Source organism: Oncorhynchus gorbuscha, linkage group LG05 (genome assembly GCF_021184085.1).
Source record: "Oncorhynchus gorbuscha isolate QuinsamMale2020 ecotype Even-year linkage group LG05, OgorEven_v1.0, whole genome shotgun sequence".
Lineage (NCBI taxonomy): Eukaryota > Metazoa > Chordata > Actinopteri > Salmoniformes > Salmonidae > Oncorhynchus > Oncorhynchus gorbuscha.
This window is the reverse complement of record NC_060177.1, coordinates 17,980,712-18,003,025: the sequence shown is the minus strand read 5'-3', so window position 1 is coordinate 18,003,025 and position 22,314 is coordinate 17,980,712. Positions and strand designations below refer to the sequence as shown.

The 22,314-nt window shown below is 42.6% G+C and overlaps 2 protein-coding genes across 11 annotated transcripts in view; both read right to left on the bottom strand.

Annotated features, from left to right (window-relative positions):
- Positions 1-277: 277 nt before the first annotated feature.
- On the bottom strand, positions 278-7,390 carry LOC124035607 (ras-related and estrogen-regulated growth inhibitor-like protein). The gene is made up of 5 exons (XM_046349137.1): positions 7,233-7,390; positions 6,474-6,530; positions 5,688-5,761; positions 3,104-3,252; positions 278-2,241 (listed from the first exon to the last, which is right to left on the bottom strand). The coding sequence occupies exons 1-5, from the start codon at positions 7,282-7,284 to the stop codon at positions 1,947-1,949; spliced, it is 627 nt and encodes a 208-aa protein (XP_046205093.1). The 5' UTR covers positions 7,285-7,390; the 3' UTR covers positions 278-1,946.
- Positions 7,391-13,202: 5,812 nt separating this feature from the next.
- LOC124035605 (tripartite motif-containing protein 66-like) overlaps positions 13,203-22,314 on the bottom strand; it is a 30,357-nt gene continuing 21,245 nt past the window's right edge. For 2 of the 10 annotated variants that reach the window (XM_046349127.1, XM_046349128.1), the window contains 9 exons: positions 21,911-22,132; positions 20,536-20,686; positions 18,655-18,733; positions 18,360-18,549; positions 17,142-18,118; positions 15,736-15,868; positions 15,478-15,552; positions 15,225-15,377; positions 13,210-15,010 (listed from right to left, as the gene is read on the bottom strand). In XM_046349127.1, the coding sequence (XP_046205083.1) occupies positions 14,774-15,010; positions 15,225-15,377; positions 15,478-15,552; positions 15,736-15,868; positions 17,142-18,118; positions 18,360-18,549; positions 18,655-18,733; positions 20,536-20,686; positions 21,911-22,132 (2,217 nt within the window). In that variant the 3' untranslated portion in view covers positions 13,210-14,773. Of the gene's footprint in view, positions 15,011-15,224; positions 15,378-15,477; positions 15,553-15,735; positions 15,869-17,141; positions 18,119-18,359; positions 18,550-18,654; positions 18,734-20,535; positions 20,687-21,910; positions 22,133-22,314 lie in introns of all 10 variants that reach the window. The other 8 variants (XM_046349126.1, XM_046349129.1, XM_046349132.1 and 5 more) reach the window with 5 other exon arrangements.

Sequence of the window (22,314 nt, the reverse complement as noted above, 5' to 3'; positions counted from 1 at the left end):
GTGATGCTTGTATGATATACTTTTGACCACATTTTCTAAATACAACAGAATGGAAAATACAAAATATTATTGTGATATTAAATTCCTTATTAAGAACTGAGCCAAACTGAAACAGCATTTCAAACTTGGGGATAACATTTTGGACAGACATGCTAAAGACAGACATTTTAAAGACATTACAAGCTGAGTTAAATCAATGTTTTCTGCGCTTTTCAAAGATAACGATTACTAGATGAGATGGCTGATCACATACAAACAGTACCCTGAATTCCAAGCACAGCAGTTAAGCCTTGCAGGTCTGAGCTGGGTTGTATACACATTACCCTACCAACAGTCGGTTTTAATGAGACTCCAAAGCAAGGACTGGTATGCTAATTGTGGGTTGTTTTACATTTGATTCATATTCAAAGCACTATTCAACATAATTATTGGATGAAAAAAAGCAAGGTGTTTCACCAGAACAAACTATTGGAGCGTAGCTGAATCATTGACTTTAAACCACATAATACAAATGGGACATTATTTAGTTAATTGAATAATTCACACAATACTCATGCCCCCAAATAGCTCTTTAATTGCAATTTGGTCCACACCAGGCATAATCACCCACAGGGTACACACTGGTTGAATAACGTTGAACCAACGTGGAATAGACATTGAATTTACATCTGTGCTCAGTGGGTAATTTTCAACTAGAATCAAGAATGAGAGGGAATGTTTGATTTTATGCATAACACAATCACAGACATTTGCTCATACTATCCAAAGTAATACAGCAGCACATACATTGAATACAGGAAATCAACAGAATATGTACATGCAAATAAAATAGCTGCACATTCCTTTACTACTATGTAAGGAATGAATATACCAGCTGCTTACGTTCATGTCCACGGAAAAGCAATTTTACCCATTGTTACAGCTTAAAATTAGAAATAGCCCATGTAATACTGCCACAACAGAAATTCAATAGAGATTTATGTGAAGTCATATACCATAAGATGTTGTTCGTGAGCCAATTTACCCGTAGTTCTCACCTTATTACTGCCCCCTCTGAGAGGTGGAATGCACATTAAGACATTGGTGCACATTCCTTGATGCAAGCTCAAATATGTTGTGCTCTTAGATCCACAAAACAACTTTTGGAAAGTAATTTTCCTTAAATAGTTTGGAATTAGAAAGGAACTTTAGCATTGAAGGATACTCTACTGGCAACATGGGATTTAGAATATCAAGAAGGAAAAATAAAACCATAAGAAGATCTGAATGGCAAAGTGACTTAAGTGCTACTTAAGTAGTTTTTTGGGGTATGTGTACTTTACTTTACTATTTATATTTTTGACAACTTTTACTTTTACTTCACTACATCATTCCTAAAGAAAATAATGTACTTTTTACTCCATACATTTTCCCTGATACCTGAAATTAATCATTACATTTAGACAGGAAAATGATCCAATTCACACACTTATCAAGAGAACATTGCTTGTCATCTCTACTGCCTCTGATCTGGCAGACCACCTAAACAGAAATGCCACATTTGTAAATTGAGTGTTGGAGTGTGCCTCTGGCTATCTGTAAATAAAACAATATTTAAATGGTGCCATCTGGTTTGCATAATATAAGGAATTTGACATTTTTAATACTTTTACTTTGATGCTTAAGTGTATTTGAAAACCAAATACTTTTAGACTTTTACTCAAGTAGTATTTTACTGGGTGACTTTTACTTTTCTATTAAGGCATCTTTACTTCTACTCACATTTGAGTACTTTTTCCACCACTGTAATGTCTGTACTAGGACGTATGTCATTCATACTTACGGAGCTGTCTCTGTCCCAAGAAGTGTTCATCAGAATCAACAACCTAGGCGTCCACAACACGTCTATATAAACACAAGTCGTCCCAATCAAACATCCCATCAACGTCCACATGAGCACCCCACCTTCAGACAGATTTCCTCCTCTTGCCGAAGACATTGTTGATGAGCTTGGCCATGGACTTAGAGCCACTGTAGCGGCGGAGGTCGGCCCGGTACTTCAGGTGATCCATGACGTGGCGGATGAGCTTGGTGAAGAGGTTGGATATCTCCAGGTAGTCCTCTGCTGCAGACACCTCCTGGAAGTGGCATCTGTGCTCCTGAGCCAAGGCACGGCCCTCCTCCTCAAACACTTGACGGGAGTGGCACAGGTCCTGCTTGTTCCCCATCAGGCAGATTGGGATGTCCATCTTGTCCATCTCTCTGTCCAAAACAGTCACAGCATGGTCAAAAATCTCCCTTAAACTCCTTAAAATGACCATAAACTTAATCAAAATATGTGTTTCTGCTGAATCATCATGAATTTCATCTGACGTTCATCACATTCATCTGAATTAGTAAGGCTGTATAAACTACTGAAATGTTTATTGAAGCAGCCCACAGTATCAAAGGAAAACGAAACAAGTAGGCCAAGTGGTGGCTTCAGTGAAGTTACAAAGAGTTTATATAATGCAGACAGACCCTCGCCCAAAGTGCTCTTTTGATATACAGTGAGGGTGACATCCATTTCGTGGAGTGTCAAACCATCAGGACCCAGCTGAAGTAAAATCCCGCTACACAACTTAGGCCTGACCACCCATGTCATTTTGTGAGCCATATGTGAGTCTTTATCATCTCAAGCTGTCCCAGCTCACTCTTCCACACAGTGTCCGTCGACTGGCTGCAAACTACTTTCACTTAAAGTCCTGTAACAAATGTCCAGTGGAATCCCAATAGTTCCTCTAGTATTTAATCATGTTTTAATTAACGCCTCGGAGAAAATTGGATACAAGCCATTCTGGGGCAAATTCAATTGAGCATGAGAAATAATTTACTCATATAATTAACTATGGCGAGCCATAAGGTTGTAAATCCTACAAAACATGTTTATTGAGAAGGAAAAGCCTACACTTCTACACAGACAGCTGCCTTTTGTGTTCACTTTTTAAAATCATGTTGGAATCTGCCACTTTAAATGGTGTGTGCCTAAACATCAGTCCAGGAATGGGAATCATTAATTCATCAAAGCCCAATCCCTTCCCTCCGGTAGGCATCAGGCCCTGGGTCGCAGGTCACAGTCACTCACCCCTTGCAGCTCTCTCCGCGGGCATCTTTGATCTGACATAGGATGTTTTGGGCGTTGAGGAAGGACGATCGGTCGCTGATGTTGTACACCACGATAAATCCATCGGCCCACTCCACCGGCTCTTCCAGGATACATCTGCTCTCGCCACTCTTGACAGGGCAGGAGACAGGGGGTGGACAGATCACAAACACATCCTCACATATCCTACATGACTCATGTAAACTAATGGGAAAAATATTATGAATTATGTTTTGGTCACTCAACGGCTATTTTACATGGGAAATTGTCACACCCCCCCCCCCCCCGGCGCTCAAAGGCGCCAGGCTCCCCAACATTACACACTCCTGCCACAATCATTACACACACCTGCCTTCCCCTGTCACAAGCATCAGGGATTATTGGACTCACCTGGACTCAATCACCTCCGTCATTACCTTCCCTATATCTGTCTGGTTCCCCGCTCTGTTCCCGGCTTCAGCATTAATTGTCGTTTGTCATTGTTTACCGGTGTGCTGATGCTGCTCCTGTTGTGTTCCCTGTCTGTTCCTGATTAAATGTTGACTCCCTGTACCTGCTTCTCATCTCCAGCGTCGGTCTTTACAGAATGTTGAAGCCATCATACGAAGCATTGGGGAGTGCTGGTGTTCCGGGTTGGTGGTGACGTCGGGCCCCGGGGGTGTCACCGATGGAACCAGGAGTGCCTAAGCCAGCTTATTCGGCTGTCATGCTCTAGCTTGCTCGAGAGGTTCTTGCCCCGGTTGGCTCGGAAGACGCTCATCCCACAACGGGCCTCCGCTGGATCATTATGCTCCCATGCCTCAGAGGGATCGACAAGTTTTCAGGCCCCAGCCAGATTGTCGGGCTCCTATGCCTCAGCCGGTTCGTTGGGAGTTTACGTCCAGCCGGCTTGTCCAGCACCTGTGGTTCGGCCGGCCTGTCAGTCTCACCCAGGTGGGATGCTGGGTGTCGCCCCTAGATGGGTTGTCTACTGTTACGCCTGCTCCCGCTCCCCCTCCCTGGTGCTTGAAGGCACCAGGCTCCCCAGCATTACGCACTCCTGCCAACATCATCACGCACACCTGCCTTCCCCCCCCTCACACACATCAGTGATTATTGGACTCAATTACCACTGTCATTACCTCCCCTATATCTGTCTGGTTCCCTGCTCTGTTCCCTATTTCAGCATTAATTGTAATTTGTCATTGTTTACCCGTGTGCTGACGCTGGTCCTGTTGTGTTACCTGTCTGTTCCTGATTAAATGTTAACTCCCCGTACCTGCTTCATCTCCAGCGTTGGTCTTTACAGGAAATAGGGTAATTGTGCAAAACCTTTAAACTATTTAATGGAGGTTCATTTTATTAGGTAGCCTCACCCCTCAGAGAACTATGGAATATGAGAAAAGTAGTGGGAGATGAAGCTGTTGAGTATAAGCATGTATTTAAATCATATCAAAGTTTATTGGTCGCGTACACAGACTTGCAGGTGTTATGGCAGGTGCAGCAAAGTGCTTATACAAAGTTGTCTAGGAGCTAGAAACGGGGCAACCGTGTCTGTCAGCGTCAACTTGAAAAAGACTTGCCACAGGAGCTTACAAATTGGTCCATGCTATCTGGAATCCTTGGGATGTCCCCTACGCCATTGAAGATGACATTTTCAAATGGATAAGATTAGGTAAGGGTAAGGGTTATGGGTAAGGGTTATGAGTAAGGGTTATGGGTAAGGGTTATGGGTAAGGGTTATGGGTAAGGGTTATGGGTAAGGGTTATGGGTAAGGGTTATGGGTTATGGGTATGGGTCATGGTTATGGGTCATGGTTATGGTTATGGGTAAGGGCTATGGTTATGGGTAATGGTAGGGGTTAAGTCTGGCTTTAAACTTATTCCTGAAAGTTCTAATAGTAGAATGCACAAGGTGCAATTTCAAAATTGGGTAGTGCATCATCAGTTCCTCTTGTCATGTCAGTCATTGCATATCTTAGAGAGCTATTTATAACTTGTCAGAAATGTCCAGATCAACTAGCCCATGTCTGCTAATGTTTTTTAACCCATAGATATTGTTATTTTTTTTTGTCACTCAAATATCACGAATACACAAGGCATTAGACACATTAGAATTGCAAGAAAATGTGCTTTAACACTGTTACATTTTCTTTGCACCCCATGACGGGGTGGGGGGGGGGTGGTGGTGGTGGTGGTGTGTGTATGTTCCCCAATGCTGGAAGGGGGGTCCGAGTGAAAAAGTTTGGGAACCCCTAATGCAGAGTACCACTCACACAGACCCTAAAAAGTGAATAGATGAAACAAGGCACATCCTGTTCCCTGAGCCTGGGGGAATCATAGTAAAACCCAACGTGTGGGAATAACGGGTACCGTATGCGGCTGCATAAGCAGTTAACATGTTCTAGTGCTGCCTGTCTCGGCTTTCCAAGGGCTGTTCATTGTGTACAGTGTGTTCTGAGCTACAGGGGATTATCATAAATCACATCAGAACACAACATACAATATATTTCATATGCCATCAGATACTACTATGTTAGGCATGAGCTAAAAATATATGAATATATGCAGGGAACCGATCAGATACCTGTGAACACGGATCAAATACTTCCAAGTGTAACAGTCTTCCTTCGATGGAGAGCCTTTTACGGTATAAGGAGTCTGTAACACAAGTTCAAAGCATACTTATTGTAATAGGAAACCTGCAATAGTTCAAATCTGATGTAAATAGTAATGTACAGACGTCTCCCATGAAATAATGATTACTGTAAGCCTCAAACATCCAGGCCATGATTGTTCTGGTGAAGTAGACTGAGTTAATTCATTTAAGGGAAAGGTCTGAAGTACATATGGGTACCTACAAAGGTACAGGGGTACCTGTAACATCAAATGCAGCCATCTTCCAGCATGTTAAACAAGCGATGACTAATGGGAACAAGTCAACATGCCAATGACTTCATTCAGAAATTATAAGTCACCCTCGGCCAAGCATATCACATTAAACCAAAACATGTGGTAACACATAGTGTATGTACTGTATGTGAACTTAAAGAATCATTTGATTAGTCCAATCAGTATAGGATTACTTAAAATTCACTCACAATTCAAATGCCTGTGTGAACTTTGCTGAACTTCCTGGTGGATCTCGTACTGTGCAATATGTGTGTTTCAATTAATGTCAGACTCCCAGGGGTAATAAAGTAATAAAATGTTTTACTTCCTATGTTGATGACATTGGTGAACAGCCAGTAGCAACAGACTGTAACTGTGAATACAACAGATTGCATTTTTATGTCCTGAGAGCATATCTATATGACATTGTAAAAACATTACTACCCTACATTAAATATGGGTGAGAAATCTGTGTACTCACTGGCGTTGGAGGCATACTCTCCAATGAAACGTTTAGTCAGGAACCTTACCAGAACAGCTGGAGAGGGAGAAATGTGACATGGGTAAGACAGGTGTATTAATATACAGGAAACATAAACAACATATAGTTGAATCTAGGCTTGGATACTTTGGTCTTAGTAGTGGAACCCTGAACAGTTGTTTGGTAAGCTAAAACAGGGCTGTTCAGTCATGGTGTTTTCCTATTGTGCACTTCTCCTCCACTCTCCCCTCCACTGCAGTGGGCTTTCTCCTGCATCTACTTTTATTAGTTTCTACCACAGTATCATTTCTCTCTCTCTCAAGAGACCTTGGTTGAACATGTTCCAGTTAGCCTGAGGGATCGCACTTTCCCCTGCCTTACAAGAAAAATAATTCCTCATCAATTAGACGCATGTTCCAACCATCAATCTTCATTTCCTCTCTCCAAAACCTTACATAAATCTAGCAACTTCATTCCTCTTCTAGAGTTATGATCTAAAAACATTGTGCTTGGAGCTCATGCAGCGATCTCTATCTATCTGTCTAGGTGATCATTTCCCTCTGGTCACGGCTACACTGTAGAATGTTACACTGTCTACAGTGAGGGAAATTACACGTTCGTATGCAAAGCATAGAAATAAACAGTTCAATTGTTCTGTTCATTTAGGAGACCTTGCAAGCCCCTACAGTCAAATACAAGAAACTAGGCAGTTAAAGAAATACTTAATGATGCAAATACATACATTATTCAGACACTTACCTGACTTCCCTGCTCCCTCGCTGCCCAGCAGAGCCAACTTGATGTCATTCATATCTGCAGACGAGGTGAGCTGCTGAGAAGGACTATCTGAGCTCTCTTTCTTTCTGCTGTCATGTACGTTAGGCGGTATCAGGATTACAACTGTGCTTGTAAGAACTGCTCAGCCACAACAGATGCCTGTGGAAAAAAGAAAAACATACATAGTGTTTCATGTCCCCTCCCACCCAATGAGGAGAGTGCCAAGTTGGATTACACAGAGGTCACCACAACACTGAATACCTTAATAATCTCTCTTGCTCCTTTCCAGTTAAAACATTAATAGTAACTACGGGGAGAAATGGCACTCAATATAACTTTTTTTAAATTAATACACTGCTCAAAAAATAAAGGGAACACTTAAACAACACAATGTAACTCCAAGTCAATCACACTTCTATGAAATCAAACTGTCCACTTAGGAAGCAACACTGATTGACAATAAATTTCACATGCTGTTGTGCAAATGGAATAGACAGGTGGTGACCACAGACCACTTCTCAGTTCCTATGCTTCCTGGCTGATGTTTTGGTCACTTTTGAATGCTGGCGGTGCTTTCACACTAGTGGTAGCATGAGACAGAGTCTACAACCCACACAAGTGGCTCAGGTATTGCAGCACATCCAGGATGGCACATCAATGCGAGCTGTGGCAAGAAGGTTTGCTGTGTCTGTCAGCGTAGTGTCCAGAGCATGGAGGCGTTACCAGGAGACAGGCCAGTACATCAGGAGACGTGGAGGAGGCCGTAGGAGGGCAACAACCCAGCAGCAGGACCACTACCTCCGCCTTTGTGCATGGAGGAGCAGGAGGAGCACTGCCAGAGCCCTGCAAAATGACCTCCAGCAGGCCACAAATGTGCATGTGTCTGCTCAAATGGTCAGAAACAGACTCCATGAGGGTGGTATGAGGGCCCGACGTCCACAGGTGGGGGTTGTGCTTACAGCCCAACACATTGCAGGACGTTTGGCATTTGCCAGAGAACACCAAGATTGGCAAATTCGCCACTGGCGCCCTGTGCTCTTCACAGATGAAAGCAGGTTCACACTGAGCACATGTGACAGACGTGACAGAGTCTGGAGATGCCGTGGGGGACGTTCTGCTGCCTGCAACATCCTCCAGCATGGGAGTGTTTGGGAGTGGGTCAGTCATGGTGTGGTGTGGCATTTCTTTGGGGGGCCGCACAGCCCTCCATGTGCTCGCCAGAGGTAGCCTGACTGCCATTAGGTACCGAGATGAGATCCTCAGACCCCTTGTGAGACCATATTCTGGTGCGGTTGGCCCTGGGTTCCTCCTAATGCAAGACAATGCTAGCATGTCTCGCTCCATCCACCAACGCCACGTTGCACCACAGACTGTCCAGGACTTGGCGGATGCTTTAGTCCAGGTCTGGGAGGAGATCCCTCGGGAGACCATCTGCCACCTCATCAGGAGCATGCCCAGGCGTTGGAGGGAGGTCATACAGGCACGTGGAGGCCACACACACTACTGAGCCTCATTTTGACTTGTTTTAAGGACATTACATCAAAGTTGGATCAGCCTGTAGTGTGGTTTTCCACTTTAATTTTGTGTGACTCCAAATCCAGACCTCCATGGGTTGATCAATTTGATTTCCATTGATCATTTTTGTGTGATTTTGTTGTCAGCACATTCAACTATGTAAAGAAAAAGTATTTAATAACAATATTTCATTCATTCAGATCGAGGATGTGTTATTTTAGTGTTCCCTTTATTCTTTTGAGCAGTGTATATTTTCCAGATAATTTGATTACTTTCTTTCATTTATTCTTTTCCCCACTCAGGACATGGCAGACAATTGTAATATATTTGACGTGCAATTTACAATGCAGACATCTAACAAGACAAATCTTTGATGCTTTCTATATGGCTCTTTCACATTCACTGTACCAGCCTACAGTCCCACCTATCTGGGGTTTGTCTTTGGCCTCTGGGTACACACTATGTAAGCTGTTGAACATTTGCCGTGTTGTGGGGTTGGACAGGGCTTTAGGGAGACCAGAAACAGTTAATACCGCTGATACCTCCCAATTACCATGGCTAACACATAAGCTCCAACTGCACAGCATTAAATGCCAACATATGTCCAATGTATGAGGCATGGTTTGATTGCCGAGTTCAGTGCCTTTGAAAGGGAGGTACAACAATCCACTTTCCGTTTTTCCCCCCCACAGTTCAAAAAGAACAAAGAAAGTCATTCAATTCTCCAAACTTCAATTTCATGGACTGCTTCACTAGTCAAAAAGTCCTTTCATTTATTTGTATTTTTTACACCGGCTGTTTTTCCCCATGTCTACCACTGTCATTTTTGACTAAAGTTCACAGGGGTGTCGCATAATTATCCTGTTATGTTTCATTTTACGTCTGTTACCTGAAAGGTCGCAGACCCCAGGAATAAAAGGCTTAAAATGTGCCCAGGACCAAAAATGATGCAGCACATTGTTGCCTGATTGTTCCATGAGTAGAATCAAATCAATAAGCTACACTGAGGGAAGCACAGCAGGGAGACAAGACTGAACACTGTACAGAAAAAAGGACACTGGACAAATTCAAAGCAGACAACATCACATTATGACAATCAATGAAGCCAGCACTTTATGGTGTGAGAGTGACAATAAACAGCTAGACTGGAAGATGTGATGCTTTGTTACGCAACTACCTTTATTAGAGGAGGATCAGGTAGAATACAAGACAGAACAAAACGGCTGGGGGAATGTCTATAATGGTGGATGGAGTAAAAACAGGTAACAACAATGCCCTTGTCACTTAGTAGGCCATGTTTCTATATACTGTACCAGCTATTATCTAAGAGCTCTCGTGAGATAACAACCAGATAGTGGTACTCTTGAAAACACGCAAATGAAGACGATTGTCTCTCAACAACAGTATTTAGTGTATTATTTCCGTCTTTCAGGTCCAGTCCCTAGACTGCAGTTTGGGCCCTACCATACCCTAATGGCTCTGGACTTGTGGAAGTGTATCAACCCACAGTCATAGGAGACGTTTAACCTACAGCCAGAAATCCCTCATGTTGTCCGACAGACAAGCGCCGTTCATAACAACTTCTCTCCAGAAACAGCCATGAACTAATCTCAAACTGCCACTTGGGACTATTACCCCAAATGCATCGAGGGGGTCGAACTATTGTTATTCCACAATAACATATGACTTCACCACATACAAAACACTTACCACTGATTGACTGGGGCTCCCCTTAAAAGCAATGCTGCTGATTTACCTAATCAAAAACAAGCATCACAATACCAAATAAAGTAAGGAGGTTGTTCATAAGGTTTGGAACGTTTATGAACTACACCATTCCCCCTAAAGTTGAATAGTAATCACATAATTTTTACAAGCAGAAAAAAGGGGGAAAAAACACCACTAGTCCCGCAAAAATGTTATCCTTTATTGGTAATATTAAGAAATAAGTGGTGTGCTCTTGACATGAGACAGGGGCCAGCAGCAGAGCAGCATTTCCAGAATAAAGGAGAGGTTTACATGCTGCAGGCAGAGTGATGACATCATGTCTGTCTTCATGAGAACCTCCTGGGAACAGCATCTCCCTCCAGCATTGTCAGGACAGCAGGCAGACAATCAGCGTCTTAATCCTGCAGGTATTGAGGGAATTCTCCCAGACAGCACTCTGATCTGATTGAAGACTCATCAGGATACTGTCTATAGAGATGAACCAGAATGAGTCTATTTGAGTGAGAGTGTGCATCCCAAATGGCACCCAATTCCCTGTATAGTGCACTTCTTTTGACCATGGCTCCTATGGCTCTGGTCAAAAGTAATACACTTTGTAGGAAATAAGATGCCATTTGGAATGCATCCGTGGGGTGATGGGGCAGGATTCACTAGAATAATAAGATTTACTAAGAGCAAATGTGTTTCTCTCAGGAAGGAAAGATGATATCATCTCTTGGGATGGAACAAGTAACCCAGCTTGGTTCCTTTCATCAAGGGAGAACTGTAACCGCTTGGAGGGGCAAGGAATTCACTCTTGATCCAGTACATTTTTAGACAGGAATATATGTGAGAGGTCTTTTGATACAAATGAATCCCTGCTGGTCAGCCTCTAGGTGTTAAAGTTGGCACGTTTTAAGTGCTCCTCAGTTTATGCCTTGCTGAAATTCTATTTCTAGTTAGCTTTTTTCATTAGAATTTTGGGCTTAGGATTTCTTAACTTTTGAAAGACTCCTCTTTAGCCTAACTACATGGATTTCAGTGGACATGCAAATCCATTAAATCCATCATGCTTTTCCTTGATTAAAACATTCAAAAGTATGGTTAGAGCGAGGATGAAAGGAGCAAAGATCGTATTCTTTAGTTAATACTTAATGTTGGTGGTTAGTGTAATATGAGATTGTTTTGCCAAGACTACAGTGTGTTTTATCATCTTGTTGCTCACAACTGCTAAAGTATTTTCCAGACTCCCCCACATTAAGATGATCCTATCATTATTAATAGGCTGCCATGATTGCGTCTCGAGAGAAAATGAATTACGGTCAATGATGGAAATGTCTGAGCTGTCCAAAAGACCACTCCCCTCTCTGTGATGCGAAGACCCACCAGTCTGCTGCTAGCTACCCCACAGTCAAGACAGCATCGCTTCTCACTGCTCACCACTCACAGAAGCAGGCTCATTACAGTCCAGCCAGGGCCAGCCCTAGATATAAGCGACATAAGCAACCGCTTAATGCCCCGCAATAGCTAGGGGACCCCCGACCCACTGTTGAGAGTTAGAATAGTAGAAAACACAAGGTGCAATTTCAGAATTTGGTGGTGCATCAGCAGTTTTTCTCTTGTAATTTCAGGTTGGATAAAAACAGAAGGCTAATTTCCATCTTGTATGGACTAATAAAGTATATCTTAATCATGGTCGATTTACCGACCGGGCACACAGGGCACATGCCCAGGGGACCTCAATTGATTTTGTTAGTCATTCTCACTCAGATATCATATTAACATGGTATAAGTCATGTTAAAATTTATAGAATTGCATGAAAGTAGTTGTAAAACCACCCAAATTATGCTTAGGGCCCCCAAAAGGCTAGAGCCAGCCCTGTATCCACCAGTCTGCTCTGTTATTTAACTAGGCAAGTCAGTTAAGAACAAATTCTTATTTATAACGACCTAGGAATAGTTGTTTAACTGCCTTGTTCAGGAACAGAACAACATATTTGTATCTTGTCAGCTCGGGGATTCGCTCTAGCAACCTTTTGGTTACTGGCCCAACGCTCTAACCACTAGGCTACCTGCTGCCCCAACGGCAGGTTATTCTTGTGCCTTTAGTGAAACATTTCAGTGTGGAATGCTTTAATGTCTGCATAATGGTTCAATCAAGACTATCAAGGATAATTGATTTAGAGAATTGGTCTGGGCTAGCCGGTGGTTTTCAAAGGGAGCCGGGATTTATCATACATCATTCACTGCCCTCAACCATAAGCAACCAAAAGGACCCTGTGAATCGCCTTTAATGGAAGATTACACTCAAAGTGAATGATTTGAAGGGTTTCAGGCAACGCATAATGTTCTAACTCATTAAGAGAAAATACTTTTAGGTAGGAAAAGTCTTGGACAAACAGAATCAGGGCTTTGAGGAAAGTCTACATGGTAGGCTGACACAGCAACTTTTAAACATTTTTTATCTCCATGAAATATTTAGTAAGGCATGTTATCTTTCTTGGATATGACAAGCTGCTGTAAATAAAGGAAGATGAAAGAAGTTGTGAAATAGCTTACATCAACATAAATGTGGTTATTTTAAGAGATTATTTTCTTTCATGGTTTGAATAACAAACTCACAATCCTGAGAAGTCTTCTGCATTAATGTCCACTGTTGCTCTTTCTCCATGTCTCCAGTAGGCAACACATCCTGTCTCAAGTCCACAGCAACACCGCCCATATGGAGAAGAGGTGGGAGACTGACTGACACTTGACTGTTGGCAAGTAATCACAACCCCATTCTGTCAAATCCCCCAAAAACTCAGGAAATGACTCAGCATACCTTTAAGCTTATTACATATATTTTAGGTAGTAACTAGCAAGAAGACTATGTTGATACAAAACATGCCGTTGTTGGTTAAAGATATACATTTATTATTTCCATAACCCCATAAAATAACTTCAGACAGGATAGAAATAAGGAAACGTAGAAAAATAGCAAGGACCGTTTCAAATAGAGCACTTTTCTCTTCAACTGTTATTTATTAAATGGACATTTCTTGATACCAGCCAACTCTGAGAGGGTCTTTGTAGCTTTTAGGATTCAATATTAGAGATGGAAGCAGAGATATTCCATATTGAAAAGTCCAAATGAAATACTACAGAGAAAAAATACCTACAATTGTTTTAAGTCCGTTTGTTTATTCAAATAGCAAACTTAGCTTGATCCGACAGTTAATTTCAGCTATTAATTTGCAGCAACCTTTAAAAAAATACAACCAGCTCTACCGTATTGCAGCAGCCATTTTACATAAATGAAAAACTAACATGTACATTCTACATAGAAACTACAGAAAGTTGAAATAACATAACATTACTCTTAAGTCTCTCTTAACTTCTCCAGCTCTTTCTACTTATTCACACAGGATCAAATAGCTTCCACTCCCATTAAGCCTGAGAAATAATCATTATTAATACTGGCCTTATACTAATGAAGTAGGATTTCATTAGGATTGAACAAATGCCAATCTAAAGCAGACGTGCCTTGTAATACTATTGTGGCAATTTCAACTAAAGGTATGTTCATTTTTGTATTTATCTTAATCTTCTTTGAATCCCCCTTGGTTCAATATGAACTTAACCTTTTCCTTTGTTCTCAGTCATTGCTGCTAGGGCGCCCTCTGTCAGTCACTCAAATCATTACCATACATAGGCCATACATAACATTCTATACTGTACTTCAAGTGCATATAGGACAGAGAGATATATATATATATATATATATATATATATATATATATATATATATATATATATATATATATCAAGACAGAAATATTAACATTAATAGTCTGTATTTACTAATTGCCTGCAATCATTTAGCCACTAAAAACATTCAATATTGATATATAAAACAAGATATTGTAGAGTTTAACATTTATAAATATGTTTACCATTTATCAATACTGACCTTGTAGGTTTGGCTGTATATATGATGGAGAATCTACAAATATAGGTAGAATCTCCAAATATATCTGAAACAAAATACAAATACCAGAAACGCAGTTTATAAAGGCATAATAAGTATAAAGATGTATGTCAGATTATAGTTATACAATAATATTTGACACAAATATCAGGCCAAATTAAGAGCAGATAACCTTTATAATGAAGAAGTACAATTCTCAAAATGTAAATATGTACATACAATCCCTTCATAAAAACTCAGCTTCCTCTCTTGGATGGAAACGTCTAGTGCAATATCATGTCATACTGTCCTTCAAAATAGCCAGTGATATGCTCTGCTCCACTGCCTACAACTAGACGTTATGCTTCCTCCAGCTGAGAGAGTGCCTCCTCTTCCTCTTCCTGTGGCACTGCTCTCTCTTCTCTGGCCAGGGGAAGCCTCCCTCGGCTGCTCTGTAAACCTCGTCATACTCATCACTGTCGGAGTCATCCTCGGCTGCAGGGAAGGCCCTGTCTGGGAACACCTCCATGAGTCTGGAGCTGAAAAACATCTCCAGGCTGCGACCTGCCTGGGCCACCTCTGAGTCCGGCTGGAGGACAGACAGAGAAACCACAAATGAAACACAGCTTATCTCAGGTTTTACTACTGTGACCCAGATCAGTACTTACAATTGCATTGTGGGACATTTAATAATGTAAATTATACAATAAAATATGCATTTGCAATATAGCACTGAAAGAGTGGTCAATATATACAGTTTAACCTCTATCACTAAATTATTATTATTCATCTATATAACTTACATAATTGAACTTTGCACAGTTCCTGAACATGAGGGAGACATCAGCCACAAACTCCTCAGGTGAATAGTAGTGGTGAGTGCTCCTCTTGCTGAGTTTGGCCCTGATCACAGACAGATCCATGGGCCTTTTGATTATCTGGTAGTAGTGGCGAGCCTAGGTTTCAAAACATGTTTTATTAAACCAGATCACTGTGTTTTTGGGGAGTATTGGGAATACTAACATGCTGATTAAGAATAAGATTGGGATCACTTACCAGTGGACTGACCGGCTCATGGAAGGGAGCACTTAGCATGTTGCTGCAGATCAACAGAGTCAACCTCTCACATTTCTACAGAGGGGGGACAACATTGATTTCTTACGATAAATAACATTTACTGTAACTAGTAGGTGTGAAACCCCACTTACAGAAGACATTGAGCCCTCCTTGACACTACTGACTGGTCATTACCAGTAATATGTTGAGTCCAGTGTCAGTTGACTTAAATTTTCATAATGTAAGAATAATACTTACTCTCTGGTCACAAGCAGAGAGACCATGAGGTAGTGGCTTTCCTGAACATTCTGCAGCCAGCCTCTGGTTCTCACAGTCATACTCCACCTCTGGCTGCAGGATATCTCTGCAGAAGGTACACACCCAGTCACCCCTGAAGTGGAAGAGGACACAGAGGCAGACATTGGCTATGTTCAACCACAGAGCAGTAGTGTAGACAAGACTGATGGATGAGAGAAGTGAGGCGTCACAAATGGCCCTTATATTACTTTTGACCAGAGCCTTATGAGCCCTATGAGCCTTATGAGCCCTATGAGCCTTATGAGCCCTATGAGCCTTATGAGCCCTATGAGCCTTATGAGCCCTATGAGCCTTATGAGCCCTATGAGCCTTATGAGCCTTATGAGCCCTATGAGCCTTATGAGCCCTATGAGCCTTATGAGCCCTATGAGCCTTATGAGCCCTATGAGCCTTATGAGCCCTATGAGCCTTATGAGCCCTATGAGCCCTATGAGCCTTATGAGCCCTATGAGCCTTATGAGCCCTATGAGCCTTATGAGCCCTATGAGCCTTATGAGCCCTATGAGCCTTATGAGCCCTATGAGCCTTATGAGCCCTATGAGCCTTATGAGCCCTATGAGCCTTATGAGCCCTATGAGCCTTATGAGCCCTATGAGCCTTATGAGCCCTATGAGCCTTATGAGCCCTATGAGCCTTATGAGCTATGAGCCTTATGAGCCCTATGAGCCTTATGAGCCCTATGAGCCTTATGAGCCCTATGAGCCCTATGAGCCTTATGAGCCCTATGAGCCTTATGAGCCCTATGAGCCTTATGAGCCCTATGAGCCTTATGAGCCCTATGAGCCTTATGAGCCCTATGAGCCTTATGAGCCCTATCAGCCTTATGAGCCCTATGAGCCTTATGAGCCTTATAAGCTTTATGAGCCCTATGAGCCCTATGAGCCTTATGAGCCCTATTAGCCCTATGAGCCTTATGAGCCCTATGAGCCTTATGAGAGCCCTATGAGCCTTATGATCCCTATGAGCCCTATGAGCCTTATGAGCCCTATGAGCCTTATTAGCCCTATGAGCCTTATGAGCCCTATGAGCCTTATGAGCCCTATGAGCCTTATGAGCCCTATGAGCCCTATGAGCCTTATGAGCCTTATGAGCCTTATGAGCCCTATGAGCCTTATTAGCCCTATGAGCCTTATGAGCTCTATGAGCCCTATGAGCCTTATGAGCTCTATGAGCCTTATGAGCCTTATGAGCCCTATGAGCCTTATGAGCCCTATGAGCCTTATGAGCCCTATGAACCTTATGTGCCCCATGAGCCCTGTGAGCCCTGGTCAAAAGTAATGCATTATAAAGGGAATTGGATGCGATTTGGGACCCAGTCTATGACTTATGGTGATTAGATGACTTACGTGGGGAAGCTGAGGAGAGCAGGCACATGGCAGGACAGGTGGAAGACTTTGGGACAGCGGTCACAGCATAGAAGGTCTCCTCCGATCAGACACACGGCACAGAAATCTTCACTCTCCATCTCCATGGTCTCTGCCCCAGGCAGGGCCAGCTCAGCTCCTTCACAATGCATCTGTGGACCAGGGTCTGCATGCAGGGACCTCTGGGCTGGAGGGGACTCCACTCCTGGTTCAGGACTTAGAGAGGCTGGGTCAGGAGTGATAGAGGCTGGGTCAGTGGCTGAGTCTGGCTCCGATTCAAGATCTGGTCCAGATTCTGCAGACCCTTGTGATTCAGGGGGTTGTGCACAGTCTGATTCCAGGTCTGAATCTAATCCCGGACGTGTTTCAGATGGAAAGCGGGGGTCTGAACCAGGGTCAGGTTGGAGGTCTGATTCCATATCAGCCTCCGATTCCGCATCAGCATCCAGGTATTCACCATTCTCTGATTCGAAACCATTCTCTGATTCTTCACTACCTTCTGATTCCACTCTAGGTTCTGATTCCACACTAGGTTCTGATTCCACACTAGGTTCTGATTCCACACTAGGTTCAGATTCTGTCGCAGCCTCATCAGGAGATTCCTCATCAGCAACTGATTCCAGACCAGCCTCCGATGCAGACTCAGCTTGTGGGTCAGATTCTGGTTGTGGGTCAGACTCTTGCTGGGGATCCGAGTCCAGTTCCGGGTCAGAAACTATTTCTGAGATTGACCTGGGATCTGAGTCAGAGTCAAGGTCAGGTGCAGAGAAAGGTGGAGGTGATACAAGATCAGTGGCGGGTACTTGCAGTGTGAGCTCTTTGTGAGGACTGTGTCTTCCATGCTCAGGCCAATCATTGATTACCGGAGGTGGGAGAGATTGATTGATAGTGTGTCTCTCTGAGTATTGTTTATCCAGAGACGGGCTGACCGTTGCGACCGTGGCTTCTTTTGATATTCCCTGTAGACAAAGTACAGAGTTTGACATTTAGAACATGCCAGTAGTATTTTACCGTGATCTGCAACACATTGCAATTTAGTTCAGACCTCTTCTCCGTGCTAATTGCTGCCGCTTATAAGAACCAGCTGGCGGACAAAACTAGTTCAGATATAATGTTTATTGTGGTTATGAAACTAGTATAATCTGACATCATAGACTTTCTGGAAGAGAAGAGAGTTCACAATGTTTTAGTGGAGCCTACCTCCGTCATATTGTCCTTCCTTCCCCTCTGTGGAACAAGTTCGGTCCTTTCTGTTGCAGTGTCTGGCAGAGGGTCACTCTGTCGCCGCCCCTGTGGTGGGATCCGAGACACCAGGATCTTCAGCCTTTCCAAACACACCACTGGAACCTTGGAACTGGAACTCCCAGGTTCCTTCTGAACCTCTCTGTCACTGATGCATGAAGAGGGAAGTGGTGAAGCAACATAACTGTAGCTTTTCCCCTTTTGACTTCAACACATTTTTTGAAGATTAGTGTGATGTTTAAATAGAATGTACCTGTTGTCTGGAGTCTTTCTTGGTATTCTGCATTTTCCTTTGACGTCATGCCCAGTCTCATCATATGCATAAACATATTCTGGTAAACAGCAGAAAGAATAATCATTTGATGAATCCATTTAACTGATGTGAAAGCATAATTTGGATATTAGTGATGATGATATTGTATTCATTTCTCAGTGTTCATATGTTTAAATAAGAGAATATTGTTACTACATCTGAGAAATAAATACATCTAAGAAATGTATATTGTATAATAATAAATACAGTGGGGCAAAAAAGTATTTAGTCAGCCACCAATTGTGCAAGTTCTCCGATTTAAAAAGATGAGAGAGGCCTGTAATTTTCATCATAGGTACACTTCAACTATGACAGACAAAATTAGAAAACAAAATACAGAAAATCACATTGTAGGATTTTTAATGACTTTATTTGCAAATTATGGTGGAAAATAAGTATTTGGTCAATAACAAAAGTTTATCTCAATCCTTTGTTATATACCCTTTGTTGGCAATGACAGAGGTCAAACGTTTTCTGTAAGTCTTCACAAGGTTTTCACACACTGTTGCTGGTATTTTGGCCCATTCCTCCATGCAGATCTCCGCTAGAGCAGTGATGTTCTGGGGCTGTTGCTGGGCAACACGGACTTTCAACTCCCTCCAAAGATTTTCTATGGGGTTGAGATCTGGAGACCTTGAAATGCTTCTTACGAAGCCACGTTGCCCGGGCGGTGCGTTTGGTATCATTGTCATGCTGAAAGACCTAGCCACGTTTCATCTTCAATGCCCTTGCTGATGGAAGGAGGTTTTCACTCAAAATCTCACGATACATGGACCCATTCATTCTTCCCCTTACACGGATCAGTCGTCCTGGTCCCTTTGCAGAAAAACAGCCCCAAAGCATGTTTCCACCCCCATGCTTCACAGTAGGTATGGTGTTCTTTGGTGGATGCAACTCAGCATTCTTTGTCCTCCAAACACGACGAGTTGAGTTTTTACCAAAAAGTTATATTTTGGTTTCATCTGACCATATGACATTCTCCCAATCTTCTTCTGGATCATCCAAATGCTCTCTAGCAAACTTCAGACGGGCCTGGACATGTACTGGCTTAAGCAGGGGTACACGTCTGGCACTGCAGGATTTGAGTCCCTGGCGCCGTAGTGTGTTACTGATGATAGGCTTTGTTACTTTGGTACCAGCTCTCTGCAGGTCATTCACTAGGTCCCCCCGTGTGGTTCTGGGATTTTTGCTCACCGTTTTTGTGATCATTTTGACCCCACAGGGTGAGATCTTGCGTGGAGCCCCAGATCGAGGGAGATTATCAGTAGTCTTGTATCTCTTCCATTTCCTAATAATTGTTCCCACAGTTGATTTCTTCAAACCAAGCTGCTTACCTATTGCAGATGCAGTCTTCCCAGCCTGGTGCAGGTCTACAATTTTGTTTCTGGTGTCCTTTGACAGCTCTTTGGTCTTGGCCATAGTGGAGTTTGGAGTGTGACTGTTTGAGGTTGTGGACAGGTGTCTTTTATAATGATAACAAGTTCAAACAGGTGCCATAAATACAGGTGACGAGTGGAGGACAGAGGAGCCTCTTAAAGAAGAAGTTACAGGTCTGTGAGAGCCAGAAATCTTGCTTGTTTGTAGGTGACCAAATACTTATTTTCCACCATAATTTGCAAATAAATTCAGAAAAAATCCTACAATGTGATTTTCTGGATTTGTTCTGTCATAGTGGAAGTGTACCTATGATGAAAATTACAGGCCTCTCTCATATTTTTAAGTGGGAGAACTTGCACAATTGTTGGCTGACTAAATACTTTTTTTTTACCCACTGTAAATAAATGATAAATATATACTATTTGGAAGTAAGTAGCTCAGTACCAGGCTCTGTCTTGTAAATGGTCAAAGGTGACAGGCGTAGGTTGGGCTGGTCTCTGGAGGGAGGAGTGGCTAAGGATCTCTCCAGGGAGGCCACAGATCGTATCACTCCATCAGAAGACAGCCTCCTCTGCCTGAGATCCATAAAACCCTGCTGAGGGAGGGAATCAGTCATAATCAACATCAACTACTATATCAAGCACAGACACCAACCATATTTTACATCCAAAGTCTGTAAGAATAAGGAGGAGGGACACCTTAGTGTTAGCTTTAGGAATGTGTTTAGTAAGATAAACCAGATATCGTTACAAAACATTATGGGTATTGTACTACATCATGCTACAAAGTCAACTGCAGAGACAAAAACAAGAAAAGGCTTTGCCACCAAAAACCTGGAATCTGATTGACCCAAAGAGGTAATTTTGTTAAATATACCTTTAAACAGCAACACTAGCAACTTTGTCCAATTTGTTTGCAATAAAAGCAAATGGACTCATTGCTGTATCAGTTCTATTTTTTGGTGTTTTACCCTCTGCAAATAATTTACATTACCAAGTGTGTAACAAGAACAAGGTTTTAAGTCTGACAGCCAAACCTTTCTGCCACATTTATATGTATCCCTTTAAAATCAAATCCAAAACTGCTGAGACTGTGCCTTAAAATAACTTTTTCATCTGACATATTGTACTAGATACAGTATTTGGAATTTTGTTTTCTTTTACAATGTTCTTTTCTTTGTAGCTATACTGTAATATACCTAATGTATAATGTCCTGTCTCTTATAAAAGCTCTGATCAGAACAACCTTAACAGCTAGACAGCCTTAACAGCTAGACAGCCTTAACAGCTAGACAGCCTTAACAGCTAGACAGCCTTAACAGCTAGACAGCCTTAACAACTAGACAGCCTTAACAGCTAGACAGCCTTAACAGCTAGACAGCCTTAACAACTAGACAGCCTTAACAGCTAGACAGCCTTAACAGCTAGACAGCCTTAACAGCTAGACAGCCTTAACAGCTAGACAGCCTTAACAACTAGACAGCCTTAACAGCTAGACAGCCTCAACAGCTAGACAGCCTTAACAGCCAGACAGCCTTAACAGCTAGACAGCCTTAACAGCTAGACAGCCTTAAGAAGCTGACATGTAATAATGGAAGTTGAAGAGAATAGGCATGACTCTCGATCACAATTAAAATGTCCATTAATTGTCCATTGAAAATTGTATAATAGAATGCCAGTCATTTATTGAGAATTGCTTGTCTCCAGTCAGCAATGACCTTTCACCTGCACTCTCCTTGGTAGCAGTAGGCATAGAATTACATGAATTATAGGATCTCTATGGCAGCAGGTCTCTGTTCATTAATGGGTTAATGGGCTACCTGGTCTGTCATGCGTCCCCGTTCCACGGCTGCTGTTGCTGTTGCTAAGCTGTGGGTGGCCCCCAGGGGCCTGTCTGTGGAAGGGCTGCTGGAGGGGCCTGCCAGTTCTGGTGGGATGCTCTGGGATCGACTCTTCCTCCCACACAGTAAGCTGGGCCTGCTGCTCTGAGCATCAACACTGAACCCATGGGTCGTCACAGACATCTCCAGTGAAGTGGATCTCTGTCAGGACACAAAAACACAAAAGCAGACTGCTTTAGCACACTTTACTGTTGCTGACTGAGCATCATACAACACAGGTGCATCTATTCATGTCATAGCAACAGAGAGACAGTGCGGTGGTGGGAGGTGTGTGGCAGAACCACCTTCAGTATCACACGCACTAAGGACGCCACTCTGTGAGC

Coding starts and splice junctions, on each gene's coding strand:
- LOC124035607 (XM_046349137.1), bottom strand. CDS start 7,284: ATGAATGACATCAAGTTGGCTCTGCTGGGCAGCGAGGGAGCAGGGAAG. Junction 6,531..7,232: donor CGAGGGAGCAGGGAAGTCAG/GTAAGTGTCTGA, acceptor CTCCCTCTCCAG/CTGTTCTGGTAAGGTTCCTG. Junction 3,253..5,687: donor TATTTGATCCGTGTTCACAG/GTATCTGATCGG, acceptor TGCCCTGTCAAG/AGTGGCGAGAGCAGATGTAT.